A 12,134-nucleotide genomic window follows, 5' to 3' on the forward strand; every position below is an offset into this window, starting at 1 on the left:
TCTGTATCCACTAAAAGAGCTGCTTACATGCTTGACCTTCACTGTTTATCAGGTGACCTGTATGGATGGATGGATGGATGGATGGATGGATGAGGAAAAGGACGTAACTGTGCATTTTCTTCAACTATTCCAGTAAAAAGAGATTTACCTTTTTTCTGTGACTGAGCTGAGGGGTTACTGGCTTCCAAGATGTGTGATTTGTCACTCTCACTGAAAACGCTGGCTTCCATTAGCCATTTAAATTAGCATTAGTTTAATGTTGAATATAAATCTTGTTTTCGTTGTCTGCTTTTTATTTGCTGAAGCGACCCGACTCAGAGTGTGGGTGAGATCTGGTTTGGATGAAATGTGCCCAGCCACCAGCTTCACATGCGCTCACATTTCAGGAGTAGAAGGGATTTTTTTTCCTGCTACAGTAGGTCTCTATTTGTGAGGTACATCGAAATAATGGGTCAAGAAGAAAAGTGTACTTGATGTAAATGGATTTAGTCGTAAAATAGCATCACGCCTACGCGTGTCTGTCAGATACCCTGGTACACTGCGACATGGCTTTAAAATAGCAACAGCATCATTGTTTTATATTCTGCTCAGTGTCATCAATGCCCATAGGAGGTTAACCTTTAAATGGCTGTAAAAACTGGTTGAATGTGAGCAGTCGTGACACCAACGGTTGGGGGTAGGATGTGAGCGAAGGAGGAATCGTGTCACAGCCAGGCCAGTGAGTCATTCTCCCATGGCAGTTGCTTAGACAATAGATGGCCCGTGACGCTGGCATATGCTGAGACATGTGAAATGTCTCCACAGAAGAAAGGCTATGGCGGTGGGATGTATGACACAGAGATCTGCAACGCTGTGTTCGTGATTAAAGGCCTCCTAAGGATGCTGTGACATTATGTTGAAATAGCAGAATGGATTTATGATGTTGACTCTTTGCAGGAAATGTATGTGTTTGCTGTGCGTGTGTGTGTCTCCTTAAAATTCCTCATCTCGGTTTTGAAACCAAGTGGTTATATGAGGAACTGCAGTTGGTTCACCCAGATTTATACACCAGTCAGGCATAATATTATGACCACCTTCCTAATATTGTGTAGGTCTCCCTTGTGTCTCCGAAACAGTTTTGACTCATCAGAGAATGGACATGGGCCTTCTGAGGGTGTCCTGTGGTGTCTGGCAACAGAATGTAGACCTTAGTGGGGGCCTTTGGGTCCAATGGGTTGAGGGGAGGGGCCTCTGTGGATCATCCCACAGATACTTGATCAGTTTGGGATCTAGTGAATTTGGAGGTCAGGTCAACACCTTGTACTGTTCTTCATGTTTTTCCTAAAGCATTTTTGTGTGTGTGCCTGTGTCAGGCTGCATCCTGCTGGGGATTCGTTTATGGGGTCTAGGTGGGTGGTACATGCCTAAGTCTAGGTGGGTGGTACATGCCTAAGTAACATCCAAATGAATGCCAGGTCCAACAGTTTGGACTGATTGGTGTATAATGCTAACATGCTAAACTCAAATGGTGAACATTAAACCTGTCTAACATGTGGATGTTAGCACACTGCTGTTAGCATGCTAACAATAGCAATTCATCTTCATTCAAGGATGTACACTAGTGCAACCACACAAATCCTCTACGATTCAGCATGCAGACTTAAAACCAAACTGCCAACATGAGCCAATGTGGCCTCAGACTGTTGCTGATGCCGCACTCTCACTTCTGCTGTTGAATGAATCTTTAGTGTGTGTGTGTGTGTGTTAGATACATTTCAGTACATAAAAGTAACCCACTAATTTTGGGTTTAAAACCATAATTACACAAATTTTGGGGGATGTTTTGGCAGATTTAGCGTTTCACTCTTCCGCCCTGCGGCTTACCAACATTTGCTGTTTCACGTAGTTTAGGTCACTTATGCGCTTACAGAGAAGTGAAGAAAGCAAGAACAAAAACCACTGATTGCCAGCCAAATGCTTTGCAGCTTTCATTTCGGTGTTTCTCATTTCAACACGCTGTACACTCCAAGTATTAAGTCTCTATCACTGATCTTGCTTTTCATTTTGCTTGTAGTTGCAGAGCTTGCAGCTGTATTTATCTGCAAGCTGGCAGATAACCTCTTATGAGTAATTGTCAGTTTGCATTCACTCACACTCGCCCTCATCCCACTACCTTATCTCTGAACCCGTGTCCTCCGTGCTCAATCCTCTCACACATTTTACTCTGCACCGTCATCCTCCTCCTCCTCTCCTTACTCATTTGTCACTCTTGCCCATGCTGACTAATAATTTCTCCTCTTCTTTAACTACATTTTAATTCAAACATTCTTATTTAAACTTTTCTTCCACATTTTTGTCATTTCATTCAGTTTCTTGGAGGGTATTTAATTTTTTGCTGGTTTGTCTCAGCTCAGTGTCTCTCCACAGTGGCTTTTCCTAAGGGAATCTGTGCCCTGTGAGCTACACTGGAACAGTTCTTACCTCCTACACCTCCTCCCTGTTGTATGCAGCTATTCTCAGCCAGTTTATAATTTGACTTACATTGGCCTCAGGCTTGTAATTAAAGCTTATAGATCAAATACAGACCACAAGAATACAAGTGTCACAGATACGTTGTGATCTTCCCCCCTGCGTCTGTTGGGGCGTCCCACCAAAGGGGGAAAGAAAGTTTCTTTTCTACCATATTAACTGTCATGGTAGTGTGTTTCCCGTTTTTATTTTGAAAGCTTCTTCCTCTTCCCTTTTGATTGTGTCTCCTTCTGTGCTTCGCTCTTATTAGATTAACCTGTCTAGTCACCTCTCTGCTCATGTGTGCTTATATCGTCCTGCCTTTTCGTAACGCTTTTGTTTTTTTGGATTTGTGTTTGCGGTGACCCTGCCTACCCTGCAGTGTCTTTTGTTCCTGTTTTTATTAAAGTAATTTTGTTTCCTGCTCCTGCCTCCCTTTGGGTCCTGCCTTGCCTTCCAGCACCAATGTGGCATTAACTCAAAGTATTAGGTTAGTACTGACGTTTTATCCTCATGTGTCTAAATGTAGCTAAAACTCAGCCTTGTTTTTCTTAAGTTTTCATAGTCCTGGCACCCACTGTAATGGACATGAAAAAAATACTAATAAAAACACGAGTTGGCAAAAAAAAAACATTCCCTTTGTTTCTATGTTAAAGAGGAACAAAAAAATGTTTGCCTAGCAGAAAAAAATTGCCATTTATGGATGGTAAATGCAGACACTGATTTGAATCGCGGCCTGTCATCATGCATAACCTGTTTTTTTTTTGTTTTTTTATCTCTGTAAGCCACTTAGCTAGTTGTGAAAACATTCCTGCAAATTGCAATCGATCAGGAATGCCTGAATGCGCTGGGCATGATGAGAGGGTGATAATTTTGCTGCTTTGAAAGGGAACCCCTGTGCCATTGCTCTTTATTATGCGTTTGCTTATAAATGGCAGTAATGTAGTGATTCACGTTGGTATTGCTACCTGAATTAAACTGAGAAAACCTAATTTTCAGCATAATGTGGGAATGTCTCTTATTAATTCACCCACTGAATCAGTCACTTGAGCTAACACTGCAACAGTTGCCCTCCCTGAGAGATTTGACATGAGCCCCACTGCTCCTTTAACCGCTGCGTTTCTCCAAGTGCTGACCAAGGCAGAATTTCAACATCCTCTGATTGACACGGAGTCTGACCTTTCACATACGACTGACCTTATCTGCTGCGAGATTGTGTGCGGATGTGTTTGCACATTTGAGATCAGGGTATCTCATCAGTCCATGAATGGAGACTTTGTGCCTTCTGCAATGGGCGACTGAGACGGCTGCCAAGTCATCATCGGTGTGAGTGGGCCTGAGCGATTGGGATGTGTTGAAAGAGATGGTTGTGTTTTCTGTAGCCTGGCCACTTGAGATTGTCGCGCTACAAATCGTGTTATAATTTCTGTGTGTTTTGTGAATAGCTTAGCAGAAAATGGGGATGGCGTTGTATTCTCGTTGCCAGAAAGTGATTCCGGGTTTGTTTCTAAAAACACTACAAAGGAAGAGCTTGTCCACCACAGCACATTCAAAGATGGATCTTTGCAATACTCAGCGCAAGCTTCGTGTGCACTAAACACATCTATTCTGTTAGAATATCCTGCAGATTTATCCGTACCAGAATAGAATGTTTTAGCAGCATTGTTTGCTGTTCTCAGCTGGCTAGATATTCGCTGATACGCCTGTGCAAATATTTTGAGTTCCGCGTGTGACAATTGTTGAAATCAATTATGCAACCAGTCATTTTTATTGGCACATATTGCTGTGTTAATATCCTGCTCAGTGGCAATTGATTAATCCCATGCAGCGGCTCTATGTCCCCTCGTGATTAATTGTTGTTTTGACTGCCAGCAGTGTCTGTGCTTGAGTTACAGATGAGATAGCAGTTTGGCTGCGTCCCATTGGGATAAATTAATGCTGCCCCTGTTTGTCATTATGAATAATTTGACGGTAAGTAAAACTGTTCAGCAACTGTAAAGGGATTGCTGCCTCAACATACGGTACCTCTCTTAAGGTCTACACTGCAATATTATGTCTGTTTGGGAAATATGACTGTCCATTGAGTTAGCTTATCTTAGCACAAAGCAAGCAGCAACCTCTGTGGCCCAAAAATGAGCCAATAATTTAGGCTGTCTTCACCGACCTGTGGTTGTCCTCTCAGGTGGCCAGCTGTCCTCTTAGCCCCCATCCACCTGCTTCAGCTCATGCTCCACCTCTTTTATTAGAGGTGCCAGGAGTTAGGTGGAGTAAGGCGCTGCCAAGGTGGTGATGCCAGCGACACCCACACTGAGGTTCAAAACCGCTCTTGGCGGTCAAGGGCACAATGTCATGAAGACAACTTTCTCTATCCGTCTGTTTGTAGAATTAATGCTAAGCAAAGGTATCTAGGTGCTGTTTTCTTGGTATGATATCTAAATACATTTCCAAAAATATCACGTTATATTTTTATATTCAGTGATGCATACTATTTAGTTGTATCTTTGTTTCAGTGGTACCAGCCCTGAAATCGGCTTCATTATTTCTATAGTTGACACAACGGAGCAAAGCTTTTTCTTTTTTTCTCTCTTTAATAATTTGGCTTCAGTACAAAGATGAATGAGAGCAGTAACGTTAAAATGCGCTATTTGCTTTCTCCGATCGGAACAATAAAGTGACCTCTTCTTGCAATTTCAAAAGTTTGCTCGTGAAACGCCGCAGCAAAACTTCCCCCGAAAACACACTGACCATGAAGCATTAGAAAGCTCTCTCCTCTTTCGCTGCTACTCACATGCGTTCCTCTCCCTTTGGGCTTGAAATATTAATGGACGAGTTTTATTCTGGAGTCAGGAAGGTGACCTCCATACACATGCGTGACTGGATCAGAGAGACTGATATTCCACTTTCCGCCGCCTACCTTTAGTTCTCTACAGACTCTACAGGAGTCTTTAATAAATCGGATGCAGTATTTGTATTGTTTGCTCATGATTCTCTCACCGAAGGCAAGTTTTGATGTTTGAGATGCAATTAGATTTAACATTGTGTTCTTAGAGATAAGTTTGAATGAATAGAAGCGGCAGCCTTTTTACATAATTTGATCTTGATTAGCTTTAAGTAGAAAAAAGTAAGTTTTTTCTTTAGGATTCAGCTAGGTAAGGCAACAATAATGTGTTTTTTTTTTTTATAGAAAAGTCTATTAGAATAAAACACTTTGTTTTTAGATCCAGTGCGCTGCTTTTGTGCCTGTCTAACATCAAGTCCTGAGTGACAGCTTGTATGGCAGCGAACACGGACATTGCTTTTGCACCCCTTCTTTTGCCCCTGCGTTGCCCCCCTTCCTCTCAGAGAAGTTCTAGATGTGTGTGAATGTGATGAGTGTTGACTGCGTGATCTGCAGGTCCCACTTGCCCCATCAGCCCCCGTCTTGGCTAATGTTTGCTGGCAGGCCTGGGTCAGGTATTGTGAGATGACAGTGAATGTTGGCATGGTCCTGACAGCACGAGGGAAGTGCCAGAGACTTCCTCGTTTCAGAAGGATAACTATGGTCTTGAAGCATAGCTCACTGTATTTATAGCTGAATAAAACAAGTAATGAAGTGTCAACTTGTGAATGTATTTATTGATGTGTTGATGATGACTTTTTTTTAAAAAAATTTGCTTGGTCGTATCAGCGTTTTCAGTGTTTCATTTTTAACTCATAATGAATTTTTAATTCTTTATTTTTGACCCACAGAACTTTTTTTTCTTTTTAATGGTCACTTGCCTTTACAGCAACAAATCATTGTGGTTTCAGTACAAAATTCATCATTTACCACTGAGATTAAAGAACTCCAAAACTGGTATTTTAATCATTAAAATCTTACATCGTCTTCTTATTTGTCCCTTTGTAATCCACTGAACAATGAACAATAAACATTTTATTGTCCCATATTTGTGAAATAGGGCTTTGTAAACAGAACTTCTGTTTGTTTTTTCGAAAATCGTACTTCAAATTGAATATCTTTAAAAAAAAAATTGACATTTACCTGCATTTATAAGATTGTTTGGCAGCTTACTCTTAAATCAGTTGGTAACAAATCTAATAAATTTTGGTACTCGCTGTCAGGTGCATTGCCAAGACATCGTAGCCTTCACTAAACTAGCAGTTATGGATAAATCACAGCGACTGATTTTTCCGTGTCAAGTGCTGGTAATTGAGTTTTCTGAGTGCATTGAAGTGGACGGAGAAAAAAAACAAATTAGTGATGTACGCTATATTTTTGACAATGAAATGCGTGCAATGTGTGTTTAATAGATTAAAAAGCTGTCTCTTCTCTTACTATCTAGGGTGTATTAAGAAAAGCTATGTTAAATATTAAGTAGCCGTCTTCCTCCCATGCACCCTCCTTCTATTAGGGTGAAAAATAAACACTTTGAAATGATTCAATGAAAAGTGCTCATGCACATCTGTACATCATGTCCTCACAAATGGAAGCATACGTAAACCAGACAACCACAGTGGACAAAATGTGATGTTGGTAGGAGACCATCACTAGGTCGCTCATGTTTTCAAAACAGAAAGAGCCACAACTAAAGTTAGGATTTATTAGAATTACACGCACAAAGACAACAGGCCATCCAGGTTCTTCTGTAACCAGAATGTTCTCGTGTTCCAACAGGTGCTGGGGAGTCTGGGAAGAGCACCATCGTAAAGCAGATGAAGTAAGTTACAAGATCCATCTTTATCTCTCTTTATTTTTAAGATTTGGCCTGTTGGCCTCGGTAACCCAATGATTGGTTTGCCACCAACAATGATAGTGTGATGGGTGATCCAATATATGCCATAAACAAACCTGGCTATAGTACTACTAAGCATAAAAAAGATGGTATGGCATGGAGTCTAAACGATTACTGTATGTGCTTTGTTTAAATGTAATTTTGAAAGGCAGCCGAAAACGTAAGAACCTACCCTGCCTTGCCTACACCCGATGATGACTCTTTGCCACTGACATTGTCTCCTGTGTTTGCATCAGACACTCTGTGACCGAGCATGGAGCATTAAATCATGTTTGCGTTTAATAAGATAAATCTGAATGTGGATTCCAGGTCATGTTATGGTCACTAAAATATCTTCTTTGTCCGGTCCCGACACAAGAATAGTGCGAACGGTTTTCTAAATAGAGGGGTTGTTGAAACGCCTGTGCACCAATCAGAACACAGACACAAGCGCACACTCACACAGAGGACCCTAAATGGCTTAATTATTCACATTCCTCTGGGCTAGCCAAGCATTGAATTCATTTTTTATGAGTTTGGTCCAGGAGCAGTCTGTCGCTTTTGAAGCCGGGTTATTAACACATTCAGGCGCACAGATAAATCAGCCTGCAAGACAGGAATATTATACACTGAATATTGAATATTATGCAACACTACACATGAAAATATCCAATGTGAAAACAACATTACATCAGGGAACATTAGAAAAAACCAACTGTTCTTTAAAAATCAGTCGGCTATTGTATTTTCTAAATCACAACTCTTCGTCGGTACTTGCATCACTGAACTGTTGAAAGCAGAGGGCATTTCTCTTTAGAGTTAATGTTGGGCTGTCTCAGTTTTCACTCTCTGCATTTCCCTCTGCAGCTTGGATGTTTGCTTTGGACGCACACTTGTGCACGCGCATGCAGAGGTATTTAGGTCCCTAATTCTCATTCAGGCCAATACTATTGCAAAAGGTAAACTCAGGACACTGCATCATCTGAATGCTGCAGAGTTCAGGCAGTTTCAGTGTGTGTTAACCCCTTATACACAACATCCTACACACTATGCGGGCATGATAAATGTAATACAGAGTATACGGTATGCTTTTTGGTCGACGAGACAGTAACACAAGCAAAAAAAAGCTGGCTAAAGATGTTTTACCTTTCAACAGACACATATGTCTTATATATATATATATATATATCTTAGTACTATTTATATACTAGGAATTTATAAAAGTTTCATATAATTGTAGGTATAATTTACTGATTGATGTGTTACTAAATATACTCACTGAATCAATAATGATTATAGGACATTTTTCATTTGAACCGCACTTGTCACAATTGATATTATTGTTGTTATGACAGACAGGTCATAATCACAAGTGAATAACACTGATCATCCTGTTATCATGGCACCTGTCAGTGGGTGGGATATATTAGGCAGATAGTGAACATTTTCATGCCTGATGCATAAAAAGCAGAGAAAATCGGTAAACTGAAGGGTTTGAGATTTGACAAAACGTCTGCACCAAGCACTATCAGAACTTACCAAGAGAGCAATGGAGGAAGGTGTCCTGGTCTGATGAATCACATTTTCTTTATTGGTTGCTTGGTTGGTCTGCAACAATATTCAGCTGGTGGTATATTTCAAATTCAAGGACACAGGTTTCCTAGAAAAATATTGCATCATAAGTCTGTGTAGGTTCTTAGTCATCCAGGTCATGGTATATCCAAAAAAAGAAAGGCAACTGGACTTGGAGAGTTTCTTGAAGACATTTCATTCAAGTAGCTTCTTCAGTCCTAAGGGACTGGTGGAGAGTTGAGGTTTAAATAGGAACATATGTGGATGTAGCCCATCAGAAACTTGCCTGACTTGTTTCTGTTAACGACCAGAAACTTGCACGACTAGTGTCCATTACTGGCTAGATACTTACCTGTCATAATGACAATATCTATGTTATTGACTTGGTAGTTATAATGTAATGGCTAATCAGTGTACATATATAACTACACTGACTTATAGGCAGTTTATACTCCTGCGTCAATTTGACGCTGTAGCTACAGCGACAGCCCAGACCATATATGCAGACCCTAACGCCGTAGCCTGATGCACTAAGCTGTGATTGGTCTGCTTGGTAGTAGCGTGTTTCCGCTTTAGTATTTCCAGCTGCTTCTCCATCTCAGGATTTTTCAAATCAATTGTTTTGGATCAATAAAGATGGAACACATCGGGGAAAGGTCAACTGATGAGGTTCGGAGATACAAACATTTGTATGACTCGAGTATGGCGAAATTTCTGTGAAAGTTTCTGTCGCCATTATTGAAAGTGAAGCTGTAGCAGCAGAAACACAAATGAACCTGACTGGCAAAAAAAGACACAGCGCTGACGAGCATTTTTACACTGCGAGCCAGACTGACGAGCGCACAAGTACAAATGGCTCACACCGGCATCGGCTACGTGCATCAGCTACGGCGTCTAGTCCCACAGAAGCATAAAGTCCGCTTTAGAGATGAACTCACTAAGAATGATTTCCTCACTGTGTCCCTCTGAAAAGCATTTAAATCATTGTTTTGATTTTCCAACTTTTACTTTGTTGTTGTGTTGTTCTCTGACCTTCCTAACCTTTAGCAAAATAAAATCTCTAAAACTCTCCACAGTATGAAAGCTGTACTCTATCCAGTGGAGTAATTATATGAAACATCATGGAGCATTTGAACGTAGTGTTTGCTTGGATCATAATTCTATGAAAATGGTTCCTTACCAATGTGCTTTTACCGTATCTGACAAGAGACGATGTCCACAGTCTTCATTCTTGGCATTCTGAATACCACCACTCACACCTTAAGAGCATTAAGAAAATCTTTTAATGGCCGGTATGATTAGCAAGAATTAATCATGTTTATCAATGTGCAGCTACAGAAATGTTGCGTGTTTCTTGGTATTCTCAGGATCATCCATGAAGATGGCTACTCGGAAGATGAGTGTAAGCAGTACCGAGCAGTGGTTTATAGTAATACCATCCAGTCTATAATGGCTATTGTTAAAGCCATGGTCAGCCTCAAGATAGACTACAGCAACCCTGCCAGAGCGGTAAGATCACACTAGCTCACACAAACACTCAAAAACATTACTGTCTTATTCATTTCTGTGCAATATAATCAAATCAGTGCTCTTCATTTCACCCAAATTACTCATCTGTAGGCATTAGCATGTTAACAACAAGTGATAAAAACTGAGCACAGTAAGTGTGGTCAGATCTGGATCTCCCTCAGGTTACAACAAGTCAAATCCTTTTTTTTTTTTTCATCAGCAGCATATTGTGTATCTGGCACAGACGTACAGTTTTCCCACAGCTGAAATCACAAGAGTTTACATTTATCTCTACAAGTCATTGTGTTCCTTTCACTTCGTCCTGTCTCAAAATAATAGAGAAGAATCTCTGTTGCATGCACTGCTTGTTGTTTCTAAAGCAAACATTTTACTCCCTCCCTCAGACCTATTCCAGCATAACCCAGCAAACAAATATTGTTTCAAGGATGCGATGCCTTCGGGAAACCGTGTCTGTTTCTCACATCTCTCCTTCCTCTTGGCAATTCTTGCTCTGTCAATAACACTGGAGAGCTGTGTCGGGGTTTAAAACAAATGTAGGATCATGAGATTTCAAATACACGCATGTTTCACAGTAGTTTTTCTTTTTTTTGTAACATCGCCGTAGTACAAACTGGAATGGATTGCTTTTCTGATACATCCTGCAGGGAAACAGACCCTGTCTCTCCCGCTTTACGGCCTCCATCTTTGATCTGCTCTCTCCTCAAAGTCGTAATAGACAGAGTGGAGTCTGAAAGTGTGCTTTAGACCTGCAGCAGGAGCTGGAGCAGCAGCAGCAGCAGCCACTCAAAGCTCTTTTTGGAGAATGCATTTACTCAGAAGTGCTACCAAGCATCATTTGAGAGGCACATTTAGCCTTGTGCTTCCTGCAGCCTCAGCAATAGCACAAATGAACTCCTTGTTTTGAAGTTGTAAAAGGATGAAGGATGACGTAAAGGGATAAGGTATGTGTTTGTTGCGTCCAAAGCCAAGGTAAACATTGGCAAAGCAGCTGAAATCTATATTTTTTCTAATAACACTGTGAAAACTGTCACATTGTGAAAAGGGCCGCCTGCAGTGCAGCTCCTCTCAGCTTTATTGAGCTTTCACGGTGAGTTTTAGCTGCTCGCATTAGTGAAGTCATTTTCTTCTCAGTACAGGATTCTTATTTTAAAAGGAGAAAGTCATGCGGAGAAGTTTTCCAGCCAACACGGCGTTATCAACAATTAGCTGTATGTCACTTCGGCTGACAAACTCAACAGTACCTCTGTCGGCAATTAAGCACCTGTTGTTTCAAATTTTACCAAGAAATCTGAGCGGCAAATCTGTCACTGTTAAACTACATATGTCTTGTACAAGATTGGAGAGCTTGGCAGGCAAAGAAAGAGTCACTAATGAAATCAGGGCTCAGCCAAGAGCCAGCTTGCATTAGTAAAAAAAAAAAAAAAAAAAAGGGAAACACAGTTTGGTTTCAGATTCTCTGATGTGAGAATTTCCAGGTTGTGTCTGATTCATGTAGCGATAAAGTGGACATGTGGACATCTTTGAGATTTTGGAACGTGTCTCCGAAGCTCACTTTAGAGCGAATTTCAGATTAGCATACAGTTAAGTAGATAAACTGCTTAATTAAAACCATAAATGATCATATCTACATATTTTGTAAATGTGTGTTAATTGGGGATAGCACATTCATTAAACAGACACTTGCTGACAGACGCTCACGTCACATGTAGAGACTCGCCACCATCCACATCGACAAGTCACAGCTGCAGGGAGAGAAGCTGTCGGCCGTGAACGTAATCAACCCAGGAACAAACT

General features: G+C 40.8%; 1 protein-coding gene across 1 annotated transcript in view; it reads left to right on the top strand.

Moving 5' to 3' along the window:
* gnai2b (guanine nucleotide binding protein (G protein), alpha inhibiting activity polypeptide 2b) overlaps positions 1-12,134 on the top strand; it is a 41,876-nt gene that overhangs the window by 18,313 nt on the left and 11,429 nt on the right. Inside the window, exons 2-3 of the mRNA XM_084543558.1 lie at positions 7,142-7,184; positions 10,178-10,319. Of these exons, the coding sequence (XP_084399684.1) occupies positions 7,142-7,184; positions 10,178-10,319 (185 nt within the window). The remainder of the gene's footprint in view (positions 1-7,141; positions 7,185-10,177; positions 10,320-12,134) is intronic.

The sequence above is a fragment of the Chelon labrosus genome (assembly GCF_963514085.1).
Source record: "Chelon labrosus genome assembly, chromosome: 4".
NCBI lineage: Eukaryota > Metazoa > Chordata > Actinopteri > Mugiliformes > Mugilidae > Chelon > Chelon labrosus.